This window comes from Poeciliopsis prolifica, unplaced genomic scaffold, assembly GCF_027474105.1.
Source record: "Poeciliopsis prolifica strain line A6 unplaced genomic scaffold, Auburn_PproV2 SCAFFOLD015, whole genome shotgun sequence".
Taxonomy (NCBI): Eukaryota; Metazoa; Chordata; class Actinopteri; order Cyprinodontiformes; family Poeciliidae; genus Poeciliopsis; species Poeciliopsis prolifica.
The window spans coordinates 11804100-11830483 of record NW_026562390.1 but is presented as its reverse complement, the minus strand read 5'-3'; the positions used below and the strand labels follow the sequence as shown (position 1 = coordinate 11830483).

The 26384-nt window shown below is 39.3% G+C and overlaps 2 protein-coding genes across 2 annotated transcripts; both read left to right on the top strand.

Moving 5' to 3' along the window:
• The first annotated feature begins 6613 nt into the window (after window positions 1–6613).
• On the top strand, window positions 6614–18233 carry LOC129366510 (zinc finger protein 532-like). Its single transcript, XM_055040415.1, is given in 12 exon segments — window positions 6614–7393; window positions 9396–9627; window positions 9630–9971; window positions 9974–11703; window positions 12347–12528; window positions 13553–13729; window positions 14838–15000; window positions 15224–15538; window positions 15624–15736; window positions 16058–16139; window positions 16142–16192; window positions 16643–18233. Coding segments are annotated over 11 exon segments (3861 nt in total). The 5' UTR covers window positions 6614–7393; window positions 9396–9425; the 3' UTR covers window positions 17147–18233.
• Window positions 18234–21562: 3329 nt separating this feature from the next.
• On the top strand, window positions 21563–25467 carry LOC129366579 (O-acyltransferase like protein-like). The gene is made up of 15 exons (XM_055040528.1): window positions 21563–21629; window positions 22124–22257; window positions 22340–22418; window positions 22515–22650; window positions 22752–22927; window positions 22991–23203; window positions 23271–23373; window positions 23450–23551; window positions 23760–23925; window positions 24001–24080; window positions 24164–24274; window positions 24363–24486; window positions 24702–24888; window positions 25123–25265; window positions 25363–25467. Exons 1-15 carry the CDS (start codon window positions 21563–21565, stop codon window positions 25465–25467), a joined length of 1926 nt encoding a protein of 641 aa, XP_054896503.1.
• The last annotated feature ends 917 nt before the right edge of the window (window positions 25468–26384 follow it).

The following is a 26384-nucleotide window of genomic DNA, read 5'->3' as shown; positions in this document are numbered from 1 at the left end:
CTCGGTAACTATAGTTTTTTTTCTCCTCCCCTCCTTAGAGGGGATGTTTTTGTTCAGGAGTTATATATTAATATTAGCCTATTTATAGAAAGTTATAATGGAAAAAACCCAAACTATTTGTCATGGTTTTTACTTCTGGAAACTCGACCACAAGTAGCATGAAAGAAAATCAAGCTCAGTTAGTAACTGTGATGGAGTCTTTATGACATATTGATGGAAAAATTTTAGCTATATATTTTTTTCTCTTAACAAAAATTTAACCAAAATGAATGCTGAAAACATTGTTATTGCTGCACAATGGTCAAATTCAGGATTTGACTCGAGGTTGATCTAAATTGTCCCTAAGTGTACACATCTGTATCCAGGTGTGTACCTTCTCACCCACTGACCGCTGGTGCAAGATGAGCAGTTATAGTTAAGGAATGGATTTGTATTATTGGTGATGTGAACAACCATCTCTTCCAGTTATGAAAAGCTAAATTTCAATATGTTCGGAGCAATTGAGATTTTGAGAGCTGCAGCTCTGTTCCTTGAGAGTCAGTTCTGGTTTTAGCTCAGATATGTGGTACCAATCCACTGTCAGCCTGCAAACATACCTGAAGGTCTGAACGCTTCATCTCGTCATCCTCAGAGAGAACATTAAGAAGGAAGGAATGAAAGTTAGAGTGAAGGTGCATTAACAGGAAATAGCAGGGCTGTGGCTGTTTTGTGCTCTGAGCTGTAACCGGCTCTATTAAGTCTTATGATTCAATAAAAAAAACAAAGGACAGTTTATCATTCTCATCATTGCTTCCACTCTGTCTAGGTTTGAACCATAGCAGTGTTATAGCAGCAATCAATTTTCCTTCCATGTCAAGCTGAGGAGCAATCTTCCACTCATGCTGTCCAGCGTTGGCGAACTTAGGCAGGTGTCCAACTATTTCTGTTTCTGAGTAATATATTTTCTTTTTGCAAAATGTATACACTGCTTCCCAAAAGTGTGCAGTGCATTGTAAAGTGGTGCATTTTAGGGAGACAAGGTCTCTTAATATTAACCTTATGTGTAAAACCTCAACGACATATTTTATTAATTTAGGCCTTTTTTTTTTTTCCTTTTTTTTTCGGCTGAAAGTAAACCTCTTAATTTCCAGTCTTTAAATGAAGGCAGTAAGTAATTATTCGAATACATCTAATTCGTCTACAGAATTTTAGGAAGCCAGAAACTTTTTGTTTGGTAGCTTTGACTGATCCCCCTTAAGGATGTTTGAGGTGTTGTAAAATAACTTCCCACAGAGTAAAGCCAAGATTCTTTTTTTTTTTTAAACCATTTCATAACAATTCAAATGTCAAACATCCCATTGACTTCTGAAAACAAGTCACTTGTGTGTATGGATAGGAGACATGTGAAGAAAATTTCTGTGTGTACAACATCTCAATGTGGATCAAGAAGATCTAAAAACCTTTAAGCAACCCTTCATTGCTTCACATTTAGTTTCCTTTGACATTGTGACCAACTGGCAGGACTCACTTCCTGCTTCATATTTTTTCCCTCGCTCGCTTCTAGTATTAAACTTGGTGAGTGAATTGGAGCAGGTTTCCAAACCTCACCATTTTTCCAAGCGCATAAGGAGGAACAATGGTGATCCATGCTGTTCATAACACCAACTCTGTTACAGGAATACAAGAATGCAGCACATTCCAAAAGATGTGAGTCACGTCTTTTATGATTATTCGCCTCTCTTGAAAGCTCAGCGATGCGATTTTAGCTGCTTTCAAACTTAGCGAGGCACCCACACATGAAGCCTATATCAAATTCTCATACTTGACTGATCCCATTTATGACAGTACAGACTTACAGATGGGCATAAAAAAGAGAACGCATGAGGACAGACCAGGAGTCTGCAGAGGTAAATACTTTTTTTTTGTTGTTGTTTGGAAGGTTGAGGGTTCCCTCTGGCTATTGTTGGGTCACAACCTTATACACATCCTTGCAGGGGTCTAAAAGAGTACGTATGGTTCGATTTGCATGCTTGTCCAGAGTTGACCTTAACAAAACAGGATGAGTCACCTCCGTTCAAAGGGCAGCAACAGGTAGGATGCACGGCACAGTGCCATCTGAAATATTTGTTCAGTTGTTTTACCAGAGACCAAACGAGAAAACAGAAAAAAAGACACCGGGTAAACTATCTGCAATTGATCCCTACAGGAGGAAAAGGAAATCAAATCACCTTGAAAGGCGAAGTTCTTTTGAAATCACTGCTTCAGATTTCCATTTTCATATTTTTGCCACTTCTTTCACCATTTTTTTGTGAATTTAACCGAAAAGAAAATGAGTCAAGAATAGGAATTCATGCAGTTTTGCGGTCGGAGCTCTAGAGACTGAGAAGGTTGTTAATCAACTCATAAGATCACGAACAGCTCCTGCCTGATTGTCTGTCCTTGATCACCTACACTAAGAACCACTTTATTAATTCCAGCTGCCTCGGTCGAGCAAATCAAATCACCTTGAAAGGCTACGTCATTTTACTTTCACAAAGCAGCAATTATACATTTACTCTGATCAACATGAACTTTAAAAATATATATATATATATATTGCTCAGCAGGGGTCTGAAAAATTTCTGTTCTGGACACAATTTCATTATAATTATGATACTCATAAGTTTAAACTCATTGTTTCGGTTTCACTGTGTGCTTTAGCATGAAAACAGCAGATGGCGCTGTGGGGTGCATTTATGATGAGCCATGATCCACATATAAAAAGAAGTGGACAATTAAATATATTGCACATTGTGTTAATCAAATTTTTATTTTTAAAATCTTACATTAAAAAGACTACCTTATTTACTTGTGTTCAAGATTGTCTTTACAAGCTTTGTATGTTGCTATTATCTGCACTGAAATTAGTATTACAAGACCACATTATTGGGTTTTAACACATTTTTAATGCTACTTTGAGGCATTTCATGCAAAAAAAAAATAAAAAAATCAAGTTTGGATAAAATTGCTTTCAATCATTTGGTAATTATGCTAATGTCTTTTCTATTTGCTAGTCATTGCATTATTTTAAAGTCACATGACGTTCATAATGACAGCTTTTATTGAAAGCTAAAAGAATCATTTAAGGGCTTCCTCTCAGCAAGCAAAGCATCAGTTTAAATGGATAGTTTTGCCATTATGAGGTCTTTGGTCTCCATCACTTTTCTGTCACTCTCCAGTCAGAGGATTTAGAGGCAATAATGGGCTGTGTGGAACGCTATTGCGCTCATGTTGTGTTGAGATGCACAGATTTTCCAGAGATGAGACTGAGACAGCAACAGTGCGAAGAACAAAAACCTTTGCACTAACTATTTGTTATTTCTTCCCTTGCAGGCCGCTGGCTTTGGTCCTCCCTTTTACCTACCCAAAGAAGAACTGTTCTTATGACACTATGTGTCACCAGGTGCAGCTGGCTAGGAGAGAGGAGTAGAAAAACAACCTATACAACTCAGACTATTTTATACATGTCTAGATGTAATCTTAAATATAGATAGTTTTTTTGTTCCACAGTTGTTTTTTAAGTTGCTGATTTATTGAATGTCTGTAAGAAAAAAGGTATGGTAAGAAGTCCACAAACTTCAACCAACTGAATAAATAACAATATTTTGGGGATTTTAGAGGTTTGTTTGAACTGTGTCATCCTCATAGTTTAAGGTTTATAATATTTAATGCATCAGATTTTTTTCTCAAACATGAACGCGCACCAATTTTCTAATTGTTTTTAATTCTATTCAACTGAAGGAAAGACTTCCAAGTTATTGATTCACCAGTCAGATGAGCCATGTAATAAAGTGAGTGAGGAATAGTCGGGGTTGGTTTCTGAACTTATTATTACAATCTGTGGAAAGCACTTGACTTACGTTGTGTCACAAATTAGATGATGTGAAACAGCTGCTTGCAGGTGAGTCACGGGTCAAGTGAGAGCCCAAATGGGTTTCTTCCTTTGAACTATATGATTAAACATTAAAGAAAGGCTGTCGAATGCTAAAATGGAACAGGAAACACAACAGGTAAGGTTCTGAGCTTTAGCAGAAGTGTGACATCATCTTGGGCAAAAATGGCTGAAAACAGAAGCCGAGATGGGGTAGCTTCCAGCAGTCCTTCTTATATCCTGTTTGAGTGGAGGCAGTGTGATGTCATGTGACTTCGTAAGGGGTGGGGAGCAACCTCAGCCTCCTTCGTTGCACTGAATCTGTCACAGTGCAGGGAGGTAGTAGGCACTGCGAGGGCCTTTTACAATATACACACACACACGCTCATCTTCTGCTGCCATTTCCAGTGTTTGAAATGCATTAATGTGCTGAGATGAATACATCCTCTTAAGATTTTTCACACAAAGATGGAATTAGTTTATTCTGCAGCATGGTTGGCTGTCTTTGGCAGATCTGCAAGATGAATCAAGGACTCATAGGAGGCCAAAGAGAGCCAGTATTACCCAACTGGCAACCCCCGTTTTCCAGGTAGGTTACAAAATATCTCCTCATGTGAACCTATTTCTGAATCCCGTACTGTTATTTGGAGACATTTCTTAATTATTGTTTTTCATTTGGGTTGGAACAACAAAAATATAGATGTATATTTTGTTGCATTTTGACAGGTTCATGCTATTTGTTCAATGCATAGTACAATACATAATGTAGCCTCAACACTTATGCATGATGTTAGTTTACTTGCTCTTTAATTTTATGTATTGCAGAGAAAATATTGCAATTAATCCATTTAAAAACCTAATCTTTCTGTAGGATTGTTTCCGGAGAAAGGCCTTAAACAGTGCGCACAGATTGAAGTCTGTTATTAAAGTCTGCCTTATTTCCGTTCTTCTTCTCTGTCCTGCACCTTCCCCCCATGTCTCTGTCTCCCTCTCTTTCTCGTGTGTCTCTCTGCACCAGCTGCTGCTCCTGCTCCCGAGCCAGAGTGGAGAGTCCCCTCACCCTGCCGCACATGCAGAGACAAAAGGCCTCATTTGACTGCTGAACACTGCCCCCTTTCGCCATCCACCGCTTCACGCCTCAGCTGCGGAGGTGGCGTTGGTGCTGCTTTTGATGGCGTTTGTGTGACAAAACGAGGCCTCCACTGAGACTGAAAACTACTCTAGTGAAGAACAGAAGTAAGAAGGGGCAGTGGAGGTGGGGAAGGAGGAAGGAGGAAAGAGGCTGGAACAGGGGGCTGTTAAAAGCAAGTGCTGAGGCCTCTACAGGAAGATTTTTTTTCTCCCTGGTACTTCTCAGAGTGGAAAATAAATCTGACAAGGGTATGCTTCGTTTACCTATATATGCATGGGAGTGCATGTTCACCTTCATCTGTGTCTTTGTGGGGTTGCAAGTTGGTTGGGGGGCAGAAGGAGGGAATCTGGTGAAGGAGACGCATGAAAGTATGTCTTTTTGATTGTTGCCTGTGTCTTATGCTGCTTGCCTTTACACCACATTGATCAATCTATTGCTGCTGACAGATATTTAGCGCATTTGGGTGCATTTTGTAGCTGATATTAAAGCACAGAAAGCTTACTGTAGGAAACAGACCAGATTGAGCTTTAGCTGCCATCATGACAAGTCAAACAAAAGAGTTGTTTCATGATATTAAAATAAATTCTCACATTGAATCCTGTTAAATCGAATCATCTGCATTAATTCTGGCCAGGACTGATCTTTTAGCCTTTTGACATTTCATACATTTGTAGTTTTGGTTGTTTTGGTTCCTGAAAATGTTGGGTGTGAAACTTAGCTGGATGCTTCGAACTAACAATCCATCGACTACCCAACACTGTGATATTGTGTACCCACACTGACCCACACTGATTTAAATTAATGTTCCACAAGCTACCTGTAGCCCACTTTAGTTACTGTACATGAATGACTCAGTCACCAGCAGTAGGTTAGTCATAGACCCACTTCAGCCTTTTATTAAAATTAGGAATGTCCTGGTTACATGATGCGTGTTCAGTCCTAAAGGGGAGGGGAGCAAAGCACAGCTGCACACTCAAATGCACAGAACTTAATTATACAACCTTCAAAACATATTTCATAAGATAAGAATATCTGTTTGCAGTTCCTCTGGATAATGAGTTCTGGAACTTCCCGTTCAATGTACCCTCCTTTTTATTACTCTGCAGGCCGCTTCTCACAGCTTTCTATTCTCTGCTAACACTTTCGAAACACTTAAAGCACAAAATGTAAATACAAAGGTAAATAAATGGATGATATAAGATAAAGATAAAACAAATAAATGATAATGAAAAATAAAAGTTCTTCCAACAGGAATGTCTTGTACCCACAATGATGGCCAGTTTAACTGATTTTCTTAAATCGATCCAGGTAAGAACATGTAGGTTTAAATTCCTCATCAGAAGGTCACTCACACTTATTTTGGTTTGATTAGAGATCATAATTTCTTAACTCATGCAATTGTCCCAATGTCATATTCACATTACAATTTCATAACCATGTATCTAAACAGCTGAATTTCTCAATTTTTCACCCAGCGCTTTATAAACATGTATGTATGAAAGTAAGAAGGGACAAATTGGAAAATACAAGGTTAAAAAAATTGGGGGTGCAAATTGACAGCTCTTTTTTTTCCCCCTCTGACTTCTTCTTTGTATTTTTATGGCTCTGAAAATGAGTCATCTCCCTTGTTATGTTTCCAGCTTAAAACGATCTTTATGACAAAACGTGTCTATAAAGAAAGAAAACGTCGCAGTGCTTCCTGGGAGGTGGGCAGAGCCTCTTCCTGTGCATTTTTGAGGCCGTGCTGCAGCAACCCAGGGCTTTAGTCGAGTGACCAGAACCAGCTGGAACCGGTTTGAGGCAGACAGAGGGCTGATGGGAACAATGCCGTCTCTATGCTGCACGGGGATAGAGATAGCCCAGACTCGTTCATGGCAGCCCCTCACAGCTCAGCCGCTGGTGGCTAACAGGGCTCCCCTACCTGCTCTTTGCCTGCTGAGTGTTGGAGTGCAGAACTGCACGGTTCACGAGGGGAGAAAGGAGATTTGGGAAGGGACAAGGGCAGGGGGACGGGGCTGGCTATGAGTCTGTGAATCTGCTGCTGGGAGCCCTGCCTCACACATTCACATACACACACTCAACACAGGAGCATGATCTATGTGTCTGTTTATATGTCTTAGTGCTGCTTGTGGTGCAGAGAATGACCGAAGACGATCCATATCAGGACCACCAGCACTCACCAGATGCCTGGATGTAACCTGACCTTGTATTCTGGGCCTTTGCCTGTTTGGGAAGATATTTTTTTTCCCCCAGACAGGGTGGGGTGGATGCCTCCTGTGGGTTAGCTGTGTTGTGACTCTGTTTGTTGCAGGATGGAAGGCAGCAAGGAAAGAAGGTTTGGCTAAGTGGCTGGACTGAGCGAAGACAAGAGGGTGAGGACTTGCTGATTAACTTGCATGTCTCCACCATTATTTTACATACTTTACTGAAACAGCAGCTGTGTCATAAAATGTTAATTCTTTCTGGAGAAAAAAAGTGCATGTGCATTAAACTGCAGGCATAGAAAGCCATCCTGTGTTGTGTTTTTGTCATTTTTCTTCATCAAAGCTTCCTACGTCAGGCTGCTGTGGCTGTCATGGCTGAAACTCGCTGTTTTTCAACCAGGCCTTTCTCCTTCTCCCTGCTGCAGCTTCACACAGCTCAGCAGCCATTTTTTTTCTTCTCACAGGATTTACTGCCTTCCCTCTCCCCTCATTACCATTTTCATTCTCTTCACTGTTTCTATCATATTACCTCCATGATTCCTTCTCTACGAAATGAAGTTATGAAATATGGATTCATGCAAAATAAGATTGTTTATTTGTCACGGGTCCAAGAGTGCAGATATGTTTGGTTCAAGTACTGCTCTGGTTTTGTATTACATAGAAGATCAGCTCCATGTATGTGACTCAAGCACCCATGTTTATTTACCTCATGTGCACAGATCAAAATCAAGAAATGATTAAGATTTAATCACTTTTTTTTTCCTTTTTGCTTGCAGAATTTAAACATGAACCACACAATCATAATATAAGCAAACATAATTTTCCACGACACGACAGTGCCAAAGGGTTGGGACTGTGTAACTGAAGACAAATTAACATGGATTATGTCAATAAATAAATAAATATGACATTCAGAACACAAGAAATTCAGCATCTATAATTCCATAATATGCTTTCCATACAGTTTTGTTTACTTATTTACAAAGAGAATTCACGTCCATGAATGTCAGACTAATTTGGATCTTTCAATGATCTATCGCACATAAAGTGGAATGACGATAAATCACAATGAATTTATAAAACAAGAACTTGATGCAAAAGATAGTACTTTGTCTGATTAACACATGGTCAAAATTATACATCCTGCATTAACTATACTGTGCCTATGCACCTTCCAATTTTAGTTTAAATGTTTCTTGACTTTACATCAGGAAGTATTTTTAACCTTACACAAGTGTTTGGCATTATTCTGGCTTAATATTTGTTCAGTGTTCTTATTAAGAACGGTGGTAGTATCTTAGACTGGTTGGTTTCTGAGCACTGGCCCAAAATGTAAGGGTTATCTATTGAGCAGGGATTGGTGCCACCCAGAAGCTTTATGCTATCTTGCTTTGTGCATTGCATAAGCATAACTGTGCTGCTGGAACAAGTTATCTCCATGTTTCAACCTCCGAGCTGTTAGCTGTTGGTTTGTGGTAAAGTTGGGGTGTTTGGTGATAGCAATCACCCTTTGTCACTTTACCCACTTAATTGAATCACCAATATCACTCAGAAAGAAATAGCTCCACAGCATGATGCTGCCTTCATCATGCTTGGCAACAACTGCAGTGTTTCAATATTGAAAGCCTAACCTTGACTCCTCCATACTTGTTGTTGTCAGTGTGGTAAAACAGCTCAAATGCTTTCTTGTCATGCTGATCACATGGCAACTGGTTTCTCCATGTGATCATGCAGTTAAGTATGCAAATTGCCTCAGATTGCCAGTCTTTAGCAGTGAAATTGGTTTCGCTGTGCAGTAAGACAGCGAATCTCCATGATTCCTTCAAGCTTACAGTAGCCCTGTAAGCTACTGTGTTTCTTGCTAGATCACCAGCATTAGAGCAGCATTTAGTAGTGCTGCGAGATTTCCCCAGTATGTTTGTTCTCCAATTGGCAAAAAAATGCTTTGAGTTAATACCAGGAATATGTTGTATTAGATGTAAAAAAAGAAAAAAGACTATATACACAATTATTTTTGATCATATTTAAATTAACATACAAACTATAACAAATACTGAGGGAACAGTTTTAGTTCAAAAACATATTCCAAAAAGTAATGATCAAAGCATCTGTCTTGGAGTGGGCAAGTCAAGCTTAATTAAACTGTTCTCAATTTATTTGTGTATTTCAGGTGATCTAATATCAGATCCAGGGAAGGAACATGGGAGATATGAAGACGCCTGACTTTGATGACCTACTGGCAGCCTTTAACATCCCTGACATGGTGGATCCTAAAGCTGCCATTGAATCTGGTCACCAAGATGAGCAAGATGGACAACTCAAGCAACAGAGTAATCGGGGGACTGACTGTGCAGATGAGTCTCACAACTCCTGCAGCGAACATGATGCTGGTGTTAGTGTAATTGTAAAAACATTCGCAGCACAGACACAAGTGAATATGTTGGAACCAAATTTGATAAAGACAAGTGTTATAACTCTCATTCCCAAGCAAGTGCTTTTGGCAGTGGACTATCTAATGGCTCCTTATCAACAGCACCACCAGCTGCTCAACACACTAAGGAAGAATTGAAAGTTCCCAGAGATGATGGATATAAATTCAATCCTCAATCTCCTACTTTCACTCAGTTCAGTCCAATATCTAGTGCTGAAGAGTTTGATGATGAGGACAAAATTGAAGTAGTTGACACAAGTGGTGTACAGAAAAGCCAATTCTTCTTCACTTCCATTGCTAAAACAGAGGACCAGATTTTAAAGTTTACAACAAATCAGGTCAAAACAAGAATCAGACTAAAAGATGTTCTTACATTTCATCTCAATTACCAATACCAGAAAAAACCCTGAAAGACAATTTTTTCAAACCTCAAAATCAAGCCTCCATGGATGGTAGAAAGTCACCTGACCTAGTTGATGTACTAAGTATCCCACAAGTCAAAGACCAGTCCCCCACAAAACTGTATTCTTGTATAGCAGCTATTGCATCACTAAGTGGGAAAACAACTGATTTTGATGTGTTGGACTCTATACCAGCACAGAAAGAACCTAAACCATCTAAGGAAAATCTCAGAGGAATAGACAGACTACAGGAGCAAGAGTCAGACATTGATTTGACAATGAACCTTCTTACCAGGGAACCAGAAAGCCCCTCTGGTGTTATCAGTGAGGGCAGCAACAAAGGTTCCCCTGCTTCTAACATAGACACCACTCCAGTCATTCCAAAGGTTAGAATTAAAACAATTAAGACCTCTTCTGGACAGATCAAGCGTACTGTCAGCAGAGTCCTTCCGGAATTTGATACTGAAAGCTTGAAGAATGAAGACAATAGTCCATGTCTTATGACAACTACCAGCACAATTTTTACATCACCATCAAAGCCCTCTTTGCCATCAACCGTGGTAGCAACCACTGTGTGCCCATCAATTGAAATCACAAAACAAATGACTATTAAGCCTGTGGCAACAGCTTTCTTGCCAGTATCCGCAGTCAAAACAGCCAGTTCACAAGTTATTAACCTCAAGCTGGCTAACAACACTACAGTCAAAGCAACAGTTATCCCTGCCGCATCTGTGCAAAGTGCCAGCAGTGCTATCCTGAAAGCCGCAAATGCTATCCAGCAACAAACGGTCTTGGTGCCTGCCTCCAGTTTGGCCAATGCTAAACTTGTGCCAAAGACAGTGCATCTTAGTAACCTCAGTCTTCTTCCTCAGACAGTGTCATCTGTTGCTTGTGATCTTCAGCAGGTCTTATGCTCCTCAAAACCTTCCCAGAAGCAACGATCACAACAAAGTAAACAGACTGGCGTCACTGGCCAAGCTTCCAAAAAAGTCTCTCGGGTTCAGATGTTCACAAGCTCTCAAGGCTCTGTAGTAGATGCTTTCAATAAAGTCCTAAGTAGCCTGAACCCTCTTCCTGTGTATGTCCCAAACCTCTCTCCACCAACCTCAGCCTGTATTTTACTACCCTCCCGGGGCTACAAGTGCCTGGAGTGTGGAGATTCGTTTGCTCTCGAAAAGAGCCTGAAACACCACTATGAACGCCGAAGTGTGAGAATCGAGGTCACCTGCAACCATTGTGCCAAAAGTTTGGTTTTCTACAACAAATGTAGCCTGTTATCTCATGCGAGAGGTCACAAGGACCAAGGGGTGGTCATGCAGTGTTCACATCTAATCCTCAAACCCATTCCTGTAGATCAGATGATTAATTCATCAAATTTGCCAGTGGCCCCTTGCATCACTATCAACACCCCCACATCTCAAGCACAGGCACCTGCAAGTCAAACACAAGCTAAGATTGCTGGTGGTAACCAGACTACAGTGATATCAGCGCCATGCAGCGCTCCCCTTGTGGCAGCCATGCCTTTGGAGGATGATGCATCAAAGCTTGGTCGGCACAACTTGAAATGTTTGGAGTGCACTGAAATATTCCAGGATGACAGTTCACTGGCCATGCACTATCAACAAGCACCAGAACCCAACAGTCAGGTAGGTACCATTTTATTAAAAACAGCTTTTCAATCAAGCTAAGGCTTCACAAGGGCTACATAGGTATATAGTTGTTTGTGTGGTTGCTTTGTCTGAAGAAAGTCCTTTGTCTAAATCCCAAGGAGAACAGGTAGGCTCTACATGGAGTTTACCTGCTCTCCCTGTGCATGTCTAGGTTCTCGCAGGGTACTCCAACTTCGTTCCACAGTTTAAGAATACTGGTGTTAGTTCAATTGATATTTCAAAATGGGTTTCAGAGTGAGTGTGTGCATAGTCATTTTTCTGGATGGATGGATGGATGGATGGATGGATGGATGGATGGATGGATGGATGGATGGATGGATGGATGGATGGATGGATGGATGGATGGATGGATGGATGGATGGATGGATGGATGGATGGATGGATGGATGGATGGATGGATGGATGGATGGATGGATGATGGATGGATGGATGGATGGATGGATGGATGGATGGATGGATGGATGGATGGATGGATGGATGGATGGAAGTCTTTTTTGTCTGTCCTTGCCTGTAGTGTTAATATTGCTCACTCTTTCTCTCTGTAATATTCCTGCATTTTTGTATAATTGTTCCAGCCTGTTCATAAAAATTGACCAACATTTATTTCCTTCTTTCATAGAAAACATGCACAGTTTGCCAGATGCTTCTTCCAAATCAATGCAGCTTTCTGTCCCACCAACGAATCCATCAGCACAAGTCCCCTTATATTTGTCCAGAGTGTGGTGCCAGTTGTCGGTCTGTTCACTTTCAGACCCACGTCACCAAGAACTGCCTGCACTACACTCGCAGAGTCGGCTATCGGTCAGTATATCTCAATTCAAACCAAAATGATCCATAATTCTAGTTTTTCTTTTGCTGAGATATTATTTCTAGAGGTTGCGTACATTTCATTGTTGAAAGAGCCAATATTTCACTCTAAGTGGTCTTTTTCTTACTTCAATGTCCAAAGACCATTTTAATTGTCATTTTAATTGCAGTTATTTAGCATGGTTTCTTGGCAATTTGGCTTCAGCTTGACACCTAAATTGCTTCATGACACATCATTCAGGACAAAATGAGAGGGACAAAAGGTGACAGTCACAATCTTTGTGGTTGAGTCATCCAAGATACAAGCTATTAAAAAATACTTTTTTTTTGTTTTCAAGCAATAATAGACCAGTTAAAAACCTGTTTTCAATCAATTCTTGACATTTTTTGTCGCTAAAGACCAAATGCAGAGAAACATTCTCTCCCTCATTAACATACCACCTCAATCAAAGAAGGGCTGGAGCATATCAAAGAAGTAGAGTACTTCATTAAGAGGCTGGCAGTCCATCACAAATTACAACAATGTACAATCACACATGCATCTGAAGACAATGTAGTGTGAGCTTGACAGGTAACTAGTGTCGGCATTGCTATTTTTGTATTTAAGAACAGACGTAACATTCAAATTATTTAATTTAATGGGGGAACCAACAACTGTCATCAAGAATTTGCAATAACTATCGGACCTTTTTATAATTGTGGAATGCAAATTTATACAAATTTTCCTTACATATTTTTGCACATTTTTTTAATTCAGACACTGTAGGATTTTTCAACTGTATACTGCCATTTTTCAAAATCAGACTTAGGTTTGAACTTTGATGAGACCAATTTAGCCTTGTAGAGTAAATCAAGGGAGGGTGTCTTGTATACTTCGGATTATTGTTTTGCTGCCTGACCTTTGTTTGGAAGAGTAATGGAAAAATATGAAAAAAAACTTTGAACAAGTATGGCTTGACTTTATTTTATTCATTCTTTGTTCAACTTGCTTTTGTGTTTTTTCTGTGCTGTTTTCCAGCTGTGCTCACTGTAGCGTGATCTTTGTTGATGTTACAACTCTCAAGTCTCACATCCAGAACATGCACTCTGAGGTCTTCTACAAATGTCCACTCTGCCCCATGGCTTTCAAGTCTGCTCCAGGAACTCACTCGCATGCATACACACAGCATCCAGGGGCCAAGGCAGGCGAGCCCAAGTAGGTTCCTTTTTGTTTACAATGTGTTTAGAATAAATTTTTAAAAATCTACTTTGTTTAATTTAATTTTGTCTGCTGTATTATCATTTGCCTCTTACTTTTTTTGTCTATAGGAAACTAAGCCTACACATTTGCAGATACCCAACCTCTTTTTTTTCACTCAAATTAGCGCTAATGTGACATAAACACCATGTCCAATTCCTTTCTGTCTAGATAACCATCCTTGGCTTCCTTCTCAGCAGAAGGATTTGCTGCTTTTCATTATGGCAGCTTAAATTGTGTGTGTTTTTTCCACGTGGAAACCTTTAACCACCTAACACCTGACCACAGCTGTTTACTTACTGATGGGAAATGCCAAAAACTTCAGATACATTAAGCTTTTATTGCAGTAGCATAATCTAACTGAGCTTCAGAAACCGCATTATCAGTGAAAGTTGTGCACACTAACAAGGAATTTGACTTTGGTCCCATTTAGCTGTCAGTGGAAAGAAATTTAAAAACTGATAACATAAAATTTGGTGGAAAATAAATTGTTCAAGAACATATGTAAACATACTGTTTTGTAAGATTTTGTAAGATAAGGTCAAAGTGCAAATTTGCATAGTACATATCTGGACACTGTTCATCAAAATGATGAGACATTTTAACAAGTTGGTTTTGCAATTAGCATCCTGCAGCGCCAACCTGAAGGTAAAAGTCTAAGTGTGGGGTTTGTAGAGATGCTAGCTTCCCTTTTCCTAATCTTAGACTGTTACAAGTCCTAAATGTCAGTCCTGATGATCTTCTCTTCGGCCCAGAATGTTTGTTGCAATTTATTCCTGTCTTGTTTTGCAGCTGAGCCAAACCACACAGTTATAGCTGTGCACAAGAGCAACTTCTCACATTATGCAACTGTTTCAAAAGATCAATTTATTTTTACTCACAATTACAGAGTATTTTGAAAGGTACTATTGGATTTAATTAGCAAACACAAATTTTCTTATTTCTTGAACAAATCCTTGGCTTTTGTAAATACAACTGTAGCTCAGATTGTAGAGGATGCTTCGAGTCTGTTACTTTTTGCTATGTTTGAAGTTTCCTAATAATTATGACATTTTCTGTCTTCCAGGGTGATATATAAATGCTCCATGTGTGACACAGTGTTCACTCTCCAGTCCTTGCTCAGCTCACATTTTGAGCAGCACATTTCCAATTTTAAAGTTTCCATCTTTAAATGTCCCGACTGTTCCGTGCACTATGCCCAGAAGCAGTTGATGCTGGACCACATTAAGGTACGTTTTTCTATTTTCTCTTAGTTTCCTGATAATTTAAAAAAAAAAAAATATCAGGATTTAGCCTTACAATTATTCTATTTATAACTTCAAACCAAGCTAAATTAAACCTCCTCTTCTAACACCTAATGCCAATCACTTCAGTCATATTAATTTAATGAAGTGGTTCATGGCACATTATTATTATCAACGTGTGAAAAGGTGATGTTGTGGATCTCTTCAGGCCATCCATGGAACCCTGAAGACCATAGAGGGTCCACCAAACCTGGGGATCAACCTTCCACTTAGTGCGAAGCCCACCAACTCCAACAGCACCAACAGCAACATCCCCAAAAATAACAACAAAGACGGAGAAAATGTCTTTTGTCAAGATAAGGGAGAAAAGAAGCCATCGTCATCGCCGCTGAAGACAACCAATAGCAACTGCGCAGCAGACCTGAAGAGCCCTGTCAGCTCAGGATACACATGTGGAGAATGCAACGCCCCCCTCAGGTCCAGGGAGCTGTTCGTCACACACATGAGGCGTGAACACGGCAAGGTGAATGTTCTGCAGTTTTGTTATAAAAAAAGACAGTTTCTTCTGCTTTGTGTGTGACACTTCCAATATAACTTTCAAACTGCAGATACTGAAGAAGCATCCATGTCAACAGTGTGACAAGTCTTTCAGCTCCTCCCACAGTCTTTGCCGACACAACCGTCTAAAACATAAAGGACTACGAAAGGTCTACACCTGCCCGTGAGTCCCACCACCCCACTTAGAGTGATTAATTAATAGCTGTAATTCTGTTCTAACACAAATCCATAAATGCGTCCTCAGTAGTACTGAGCTAAATTTTCCACACACAACCTTTCAGTTCAGCTATGAAAGTAAAATTGAGCACATTTAATATTTTTCTACTAATCCATTAAACAAAAACAGCTGAAATATGAAAAAGATCACAATGGTTTCTCCCATTATTCATCCGATTAACACAGTTTAATTTAAGAAATGAAAATTACTACATAATGTGCACCGTCCAGCAACTCTATTTGTCTTATTATTGATTTTAATTTTCAGACACTGCCCTGCTCTAAGTCAGCCCTTCACAAAAAGAGTGCTGCTGGACCAGCACATTCAGATGATTCATGGAGGTAATCCGTGAACCCAGCAGGAAGGACTGAAAATGTTGAGACCCCACCGGACAACCAAACGGTACAGCTGCATGAATTCAACAACTAAATGTTTGCCAAAACGTCTGTCTTTGCATTTATTGCTATTTTGTTTTCAACAGCTCTGTAAAGGTTTTCTGTGCTTTGTTGCTTTTTTATATTAAGTGTTTTTGCTTTAGTATTTTTATGTTTGACATTTATAAATGAAAAAAAAAACTTTTATTTGGTTCATATTTTAGTTTTATAAATATTTTGTTGAGTTTTTCTAATTTTTTCCATTATTTTTCTGATTTGGTGCAATCATAGATTGTTATGAATCATTCGTTTTCTGTCATCACAGACCTTTGAGCTGAAATGTTGGACCTAGTGTTGGCTAAACTGCTCTTCTGTTGCACTTCCTAAAGTACTGAACTCTTTGTTAGATTGATGCCAATGAGTTTTGCACTTCATAGCAAAGCTATTTTCCTGAGCTCATCTTTTGCTTTCTTTTCAGAACCGAAGCCCCAAAAGAAATCCAGATGAAGATGAGGGGTCTCCAGGCTTGAACTCCAGGGGTTCCGACTCACAACCATTGAAGAGACTAAAAGTGAACGTCCCCAAAAATCACAAATGTGCCGTCTGTGGCTTCGCCACTGAGGATATTGCTGCTTTCCACACGCACATTCCCCAGCACAAGTCTGATGGCTCGTCCCACCAGTGTCAGGAGTGCGGACTCTGCTACACCTCCCCCCGCTCGCTGGCCCGACACCTCTTCATCGTCCATCGGCTAAAGGAGCTCAAGAGTCTTGGTAGATATAATGGGAGAGACCGGGAAGATGAAGAGAGTCAACGGGAAAACCAACTGGATGTTGTAGATGAGAACAATGACGGGACGCCAAATACCAAATGTAAGGTGTGTGGGAATACGTTTGAGACTGAAGGACATTTGAAAACTCATATGAGGACACATGGGATGGCATTCATAAGGTCAAAGACCCTGAGCGCTGCTCAAAAGTGAGAGAAAGATGAATTATAACCATTCCATGAGTTTCTTAAACTTGTGGTACCTCCTATAGATGTGGTTATCCTGTAAATACATGATGTTGTAGTGTACAACTTAATGTAAACAGTAGAATATACACGCAAGAAAATTTAATACACATCAAAGTCTCCATTTGTGTCTTTCAGCAAAAATATCAGGAACGTTTTTGTACAGACAGAGAATTTTCAGTAGACTTTGAGTAAATTTTCTAAGATGACCTGATTATTTCCAAAGTATTCTTTTCACTACGACAAGACAATGTATAAAACCACTATTATAATCTGCACTTGATCAGCAGTCGAGTTTTTTTGTGCCTCTGATATTCAACGAAAGTCTGGCAGAAAAAAAATATATAACTACAGGTACAGGTATTTTCTTTGTTGAGGACCTAAATTTCAGAATATACTCTGAAACTGCAATTACAACAAATTAACTACTTTTTTCTTATTGTCGTGATAAGAAAATGCAGCTGTGCATCTATAATTTGCCTAAAATGCTAGATGCCAAAACAATTTAATCCAGAGGCACTTTGAGCTTTCAGAAGATTTCTGGCCTATTAAAAACTAACTGCATCCAACCAATGTAAAAAAAAAAAGTCTGATGAATAGAAATATGAACAATGATTTCAAAACTTAAATGAATAAAGGTCAAATAAAAGTTACTGAGTGTCTCACATAATAATATGTTTTTGCCTAATAGTCCTCACCCAAATTCAAGAACAATTGTGAAATGTGTTCTTGTCATGGCAGCTCTCTGAGATAAATATATTTTTTCCAAAATACTTAAAACATAAGATATTAAGACTTTCAGTCTTTCCAGATTGTTAGTGTTAATTTGTCTTAGAGCACAGTGGAAATAAGACTGACATATCCATAGCAATGTTTATCTGGTTCTTAGATAGATTTTTTTTTCCTTTATAACTTTTCTATATTTTAGATTGTAGGTCGATGTTGGAATTATGATGAATGTGCTCTGCCTTGAATCTTGCTGAAAATGAATGTAACCTTGGCAGTGAAGCTGAAATATTCATAGAACATGACTAGTTAATAAAATATGATCTCAATAGTGTTTTAATTACTTTTTAAAAGGAACAGTGAGGCTCTTTTTTTTGTCAGCAGCCTCTTTCATGGAACAGGTCACAAAGTCGAGCCTGTCTTTAAACTGCCTCTGGTTGTAATGGCTTATCAAAACAATATCATAAGCTTACATAATTAAATCCAGGTTAATAGTTAAATTGATAGGGTCAATAATGATCATTGGACATAAAAGATGTTTCAGACATCTTCCATTCTCAAGAGTAAAACATATTGGAGGCATAAGATGAACCAGGAACCAGGATGCCTGGAAGTTTTTTTTTTCTTTTTCTTTTTCAGACAAAGGCATCCTGGTTCCTGGTTCATCTTAAGTGTAAATGTCAAATACCACAGCTTCCAGGTTTCTGTTTGGCTATAATTCACTGTAACACAACCAGTGCAATGTGTAAAATTGACCCAAACTGATAAGCATCAAATGGCACTGCCTGGTCTAATAGAGTGCACAACTGGCTAACCTTTACACAAGTCAAAGCACTGTCATTGTCTCACTTCATGGCTAAGAAGAGGAGCAGCCAGGGTTGACTAGCTGTGGGTTGACCTGCCGTCTAAATCACCAGTCAAGTGTTTTTTGAACGAATGTCATCAGTAGGAGTCAGCAGTCAGGGCTTGCTAAGTTTGAAAAACGAGGAATACAGTTTCAAATTGATATCAAGCTACATATACAAAACAGGACCAGCTTTAGAAACTCCCAAATAATTTCACAATTCTGTCAAGGTTTTGTCACTTTAGCCTGAGACAGTTACAACACTGTGGAAAAAAAATGTTCACCTCTAAGTTTCTTCAGTTTTTCTTGTGTTTGTTTTTTAATCACAGACGTTTTATATTGTCAACCACATTTTATTATCGAATGAACAACTAACTTAATGAACCACTTAGAGTTGAAGTTATGTATGTCAAAAACTAAGAAGACACGTCAAGATTTTATTTTATTCTTGTTAAAAGGGACTAGTTTTCATTTGAAGCCAATTTTGTTAAAATTTTCTTCAAATGAAATGATGGTGTGTTTCTTTGTGGCAGGACGGCTATGTTTAGAAGCAACAAAGCTGACCCAGACTGTTACACCACCATTGAATCTCTAGGCACCATGTTTAGACCAGTCCATGTTTCATACATAAGATGATGAAATAGCCCCCACTTCATGAGAGCCTCTCTGATTCACCAAATTGATTACACTGTAATTGCCATTTACTTCAATTAACATGCTGGCCGTTCAAAAGCAACCATGAAAATTGGCTTCAAATGAAAACTAGTCCCTTTTAACAAGAATAAAATAAAATCTTGAAGTGTCTTTCTTAGTTTTTGACATACATAACTTCATCCACAGTTTGATAAGGATCTTAATATTTTGCACTGTATAGCTGCATGTGAGAAGCAGTCTGTGAATTGTGTAATAATTATGTGTCTTACTGCTGCTTCTGCCATTTTTTTAAAAAGTTCTGATGCTGGTGTGCAAAATTATTGTTTCGTCAATAAACAGAGAAAAATGCCAGAACTGACCCAATCCTACACGCATATTAAACATCAGCTGTTCCGTGAAAAACATATTAGGAATTCACTCGTCATTATTTGCATTAAAACCAACAATGCCTTCCACACCACGATGCAGTGAAGATGTGTAGAAAGTCTAAAAATAAGCAAGCTATTTTTTGTTGCATTATTAGGACTTCACACTTAAAAACAAGCTTTGCTATTATTTATATAATTTCTTTTGCCAAAGAAACATCTCTTTTTTATGCAAGTGCTGATTTTACCTTGTAATGTTTGTGTTTTTGCATGAGTGGCAGTGCGGCCTCAGGAGATCAACATGCCTCTTCGCGATCTGTAAATAACGTAATGTCTGTCCTTTTTTTTTCTACGGAAGCGCATTGTTTGCTGATGTTTTACTATCAGAAAATAACATAGCGAATTAAATACCATACCAAACTTTCCTGTGAAACTGGATATGATTAAAACAGCAGCAGAATGGCAGGTACTTTCAACAATTTTCAGTCTTTTCCAAAAGGTCAGTGATCTTTCTGGTTGTGTCTGCCCTTGCAATGTACTTATTGGGTGAAAATGCCCTAAAATCTAATGCAGAGCACTATCATTTGTTCATTAAAGTTTACAACACTATGGCACAAAAAAATTCTGTGATTTACAGTTTACAGCAAGGCGTTAAAAAAAGTCTTATTGATGCTAATGGCTTGTCATAGCACCTGTTTACAGTGTGTTTTGCCATTTACCTAACCTTTGGCCACAATAATTTCCCCTCTCAAGATGTGGTCAGACTTAGTCAGATTTTTCTAAATTGTGGAGTGTGATATTAAGACAAAAAGAAATACATACAAGCAAACTTTTTAAAACATTTTTACAAAAGGGTACTGAAAAGTATTGATGCCACTGTACACATTTAAAGTGGAATAAAATCGATTCTTTTCTTTGCCAGTAATCCTTTACGTCACTGTCGCTTTCACATTTTCATTGGTCAATATTTTTTGTATGCATTTCATTCTTGACTGACTTTTTTCATGCAACACTACACATAATTTGTCTTTCAGTATTTGTAAATTTGTAATTAACTAAATTCAGTAAATATTAATAATGTCTAGCTTTAATGAAAGTCTGTGTTATAACGTTTCTTCTTGCCTCTGCTGCACTGTTTCCAGATAAAGCTCTTGCTCTCTTTCGGTTGCTTGGTGAGACAATGTCTCCCTCTAGTGGGCAGTTTGCACAGATTTTATTATGGGTGTAGAATATTTATTGTCATTAAGGTACTGTTTGAAATAAATGCAGGCATCTTTCTAGTGTCTCTGAAGTTCTATCAGGGATAATGTAGTTTGCTTTGTGTCAGTGATGCTCTCAGGTACAACGCAGCAAAACACCTGAACCTTCAACAGCAAATTCAAAATGTGCTCTACTGAAATCCAAATTTGGTTTGGTTGATGGAATTAAATTCGCCTGATGCTTGTTCAGGAAGCAGACCATGCGTGCGATTCCACATTAATTACTGTCGTGCTGTGCAGTGACGTGTTCAGCTCTGATTCTTCTGTTTTTCAAGTAACTAAATGCTCTTCACACCTGATGCAGAAAATCCCCCCTGCACCAGTTTCCAAAGCAGTTTTCCATTTCTCCACAAGAAGATCAATTTCATGCTCCTCTCTGTTTGATGAGGTGACCCTTTCTGTTATTTAAGCACCTCATGGACGGAAGAGGTCGAGTTGGCACTGAAATGGCCCTTGGCTGGCTTGTGTTTCTTCTGTTAGTGAGCGACAGTTTTACACTTGGAAACTCACTCAACTACAGTATACTGCAAAGATGTATGAAGGATATCAACACGTTCCTTTGGGAATTAAACCAGGACAAGCCAGAGGAATATGCTGCTCTCAGTAAGTGCTCACACCTTTTGAATATTTTTCTTGTAGTTTGGCAGACTGGATATATTTTTTTCTTTATCAACAGAGCCCCAGGTTTGTTTGAAAATGAGCTGGCACATATTTAGATTTAATTCTTACAAATGCAATGTTGTGTTTGTGGTCATTTAACCCTCTTAGGCTCAAATTACTTGCAAAGATTAGCTAAGTAGCACTGAGCTGTTGCAAATCTGCAACATCTGCCTGGAGAGGGTTAAAAAAATATAACGATAAAAGACAAGTGCAATAAATATTTCACTCTTCCTAATATTTAAATGGCAGTGAGTGTAAATAAATTCATGACTGAAAAGCTTAAGGAAAAATGTTTGCCGAAGACATCAAATTAATCTTTTTTGCCTTTATTTCTGTTAATTATGATCCATATCAAAGCAGATGAATGTCTCACTAAAAAGGAATTGTCATTCCTATGGAAAACGTAAGGGGCAATGTTTCTCTCCTATTTTCAAAAGTGTATGACTCCTTTGGAAAGATGGGCAGCAGTGTTAAAGAAGGTAACGTGAACCAGCCTGGTTCGCCGCAGCAGTGTCGCTCGGCCATCGGCCCCAGCTTCTCTGCTCAGTACTGCCAGGTGTTCCTGAAGCAGGTGATTCCCAATAAAAACCTTTATGATGGATGGATAGAAAGTTATAGAGAAAAACTGTAAATATTTTTCCCTGCTATTGCAGGGAGCAACACAGTATTTTGTGGGTATTTGTGTTCCTGACTCATGTGGGGAAGACGATGTGAAGCAACTGGTGCAGTGTGGTGAGTGTTTAATAAGACAGATTCTCTGCATATTTGTCTTTCTCTGCTTTAGGGTTATTTTCACATTTTCCTCACTTGGGCCTATTTTTCCAATAGACAGACTTCAGCTTAACCAGAAGTCCCTCCTTAGTCCATTACCTCCAATCCTGACCAATCAGTCTTCTTGGGAGCTGATTATGACTCACTGTATGGCTGACGCAGTTGCTCTTGATGCATCAGACATTGCCTGCATGTCAGTGTATTAGTCATCCCCTGATATTACTCCCATCACTCTGCATGCTGGTTCTTCGATGCCGATGGTTGAGTTAAACTTGGTTATTTTTCCCTCCACAGGTGTGTGTGTTGCGTAATGTTAGCCATTCCTCTTGTGGCCACCCTGTTCACAGCCTTAAGAAGATTAGAGCAGAGCAGCATGGTCAATCCCACAATAGAGTTTTCCCATTTAAACTTTTATGGCACCCTGAAAACCAATGACAAAGAAATGAATGGGGCCACATTAGAGGAAAATGGTAAGGAGAATGTTTATTTGCCCTCCTCCTAATAGACAAGTACTCAGATGTTTAATTTTACAGGCAGAATTGGACCTGCTGGACAGTGTCTTTCTCGAAGCTGCGTTTCCAGCTGCTTTCAAGCACTCTCCTTGCAGACAACAAGCAAGGAAGTCCTCAGCACCGCCTCCTCTTCCCGATGTGAAAATTACACCTCTCTGAACGGCATCCGTGTCCTCAGTTTGCTGTGGATTATATGTGGCCATTCTGCACAGTTCCCAGTTATTAACAACCTAGGTAAGAAAGAAAACAGGCTGTAACATCTTCCAAATATTGGATTCACATTGTTGTGTCTCTATTGTAGATAATTACAAAACATGGAGGAAAGCAGTTGAAAGCAGCCCAGTATATGTGCTCACCATAAGCGGGCCTGTTTTTCTCGCTGTTGACACCTTCTTACTGCTGGGGTGAGACTTCATTGAAATACTGCTAACCTTATTGTGGTACATAATGTGATTTCTAACTTCTAACTTTACTTTTCAGAGGTTTACTCAGTGCCAGGTCTTTGCTGAGCTCAATCGACAAGGCAGAAGGCAATTTAAGTCTCGGTCTGGTCGCAAACTATCTCTTCAAGAGGATTAAAAGGCATGATATCATGACTGGATGCCTGTAGTGCAGTGCTTCACAAAATAATTCATACCCTGTAGGCATTGTTCAATATTTATTCTGCCGATAAATTTGGAGTTGTAAGAAAATGTCAGCAAATTTAATGGGTGAAAGGAAGTATAATGTTTTTGTACAGTAAATCTGAGGACTGAAAGGTAACATTTCTCTCTTCATCTTCCCACTCCAGGGTTCAGCCTTTACATCTGTTTACAGTGTGTCTCACCATCAGCATCATCTCTTTGGTGCGGCAGGGACCCTACTGGTTCCCATTTGTTGAAATGTTGATGGACTGCAAGGCTTACTGGTGGACTAACTTACTGCTGGTTAGCAATCTCCTACCAGTCCATGAGATTGTAAGTTTCATCAGCTTCTTATGTCTTCAGGAGGAATTTCAGCTCATTTTTGCCTCTCTCCCAATGTCTCCTCAGTGTATTCCCTGGACTTGGTACCTGTCTCTGGACTTCCAGTGTTTCGCCACAACCCCCCTGCTGGTCTATATTTATAGACTGTATGTCCACATCCTTTAACATCTTCTCAAACACCATATAAACTAGAGTAATAACCTTTTCCATTCTGTCCCTTCTGTTTCAGTAAAAGAAGTGTGTTTGCTATTGTGGTAGGAGGCCTTTTGGTGAGCACTACTGTGGCCAGTGCTGCTATAACCGCACACCTCCACCTTCCAGTCTTTCAGCCATCCACAATGTAAACCTGCTAACCTAAAGAGGTTCAGTAAATAATATAAATTCTTTTAGCGTCCACATGTTTACGTTGAAGAGTTTTATCTTTGCAGAACATCAGACAGCTATGTTTTGCATTATTATGTGAAACCGTACACAAGATATGGACCGTTTCTCATAGGGATCCTAACAGGAATATACCTGACAAGAAAGAAAGATCAACTATTAAAGGGAAGGGTGAGTTATTTAGATTTTCCATTCTTGAAGAATTTCAGAACTCTTACTTCGTTTATAAAGTAGAACCGGCTTAAGTATTTTGCATGTTTACTTGTTTACTGGTGGAAGTAAATTTGACTCATTTTGACTTATTTTTGGGGGTTTTTGCACGTCAGCTGATGTAACTTTAAACTGAAACCCAGCTTTGCATATTTGTGCTTGATTTCTTTATTCAGTGGCAAGTAGCGCTTGGTTGGTTCTGCTGTTTTTCTCTGATGGTTTTGCTGATCGGACTGGCCTACTTCCTGAAAGAAACCCCACCTTATCCATCTGCGGCTCATGCTCTATATCAGGGGTTGCACAGACCAGTCTGGGCCCTGACAGTGAGTTGGATCATACTAGCCTGTGAGGAGGGCTGTGGAGGTTTGAATAAATCCAATTACATCTTCAGTTTGGCAGAACACTTAATTTCATTTTTAAAAAAAGCATGCGCGTTTCATTCTTCTTCTTTGTTCTTTGGTTGCTTTTACCAAAACCTTCGCCACAAGTATTAGGTTATGTTTATCTTTGAACTCCAGACTTTGCAGTCTAAAGTGCACAGTGTAGAGGGAAGGGAAGAACTGGCGTCTCAGTTTTTGTGTGTATTTGTTTCTCCAGGTTTTATCCAGACATTCTTGTCCTTTTCTTTCTGGGTTCCACTTTCCAACATTAGCTTTGCCTGTTATCTGATACATCCCGTCTTCATCGTCCTCTACAATGGCATGCAAGAGACGCCGATCCACTACACAGACATCAACTTTGTGAGCATTGCATCGTCATCATTTTTTTAACAAATAAACATTCTTGTCTTTCTAGTGTCCTCATATTTCCATGCTAATGGGTGTCTGTCCTCTACAGATGTACCTGTTCCTCGGCCATCTGGTCCTGACTCTGGCAGTCGGCTGCGCTCTCACTGTGTTGGTTGAGAAACCCTACCGCTTCCTGAAACCCAAATGCATCTAGAGAATCTGCCTCATATCACGCAGCGACGCTCATATACATATATTAGTATCCCTTGTCAGGAGTTGGCAAATTGCCGCCATAGTAAAATCATTACGCAAAAGTTGTAATTAGTAGATGTTTTATTGTTACTTAATTTCTTATGGAGATCAAAACATCTGCCTTGTTTTTCCACATTTTGAAGTGTGTCTAAGAGAAGCGCTCATCCTTGTATTTACACAGCAGCCAAACAAAACTTCACTGAATGTCCCTTTTTTTCTACTTTGAGACAGCTGCTGTAAAGCGTAACCGCGGCAATAAGGCCGAGAGGAACTGATTAGCATCTCAGAAGCTCAAATAATACCTGAACACCAACCAAAAATCCCAGAGGAGTTAAAAATTAAGTGGATTAGCTGTAGTTGTCAACACCCAATGGTGTCATCCAGGACATGTTGCTGTGAAATATCGTCTCCACTGCCTGCAACTTGAGCTGTTAGCATATCAAGATAATGATAATAGTTGTCTGTCAGAGTTTTCTCCTTTCTTTTGAGCTTTTACTCTGGGAAAGATTGACGGAAATTTGTAAAGCTCATAAACTCGCAAAAATGTTTATCCAACAGCAATGATTACACTTTTTTTCTCCCAAACCTCACAGGATTTCCTGTTGCAGTTTTGTAGAATTCATTTTAAAATAAATGCGTCACAATGACCGTACTTTCGCTACCACCTAACTAACTTGGTTGCTTTTTCTGTCTGACTCACTTCTCATGTCGGCCATTTCTTTTACGTCCCTCAAGTGTCCAAGTATACAAATGACTTCACTGCATTTCTTCTATAAGTAGTTCACGACCATTTACCAGACCCGGACTCAGATGAAGAGAGAATCACAAAGAGTTTTAGTTGCCAGTGACATCAAACACATGGCCACGTTTACAGCCTTC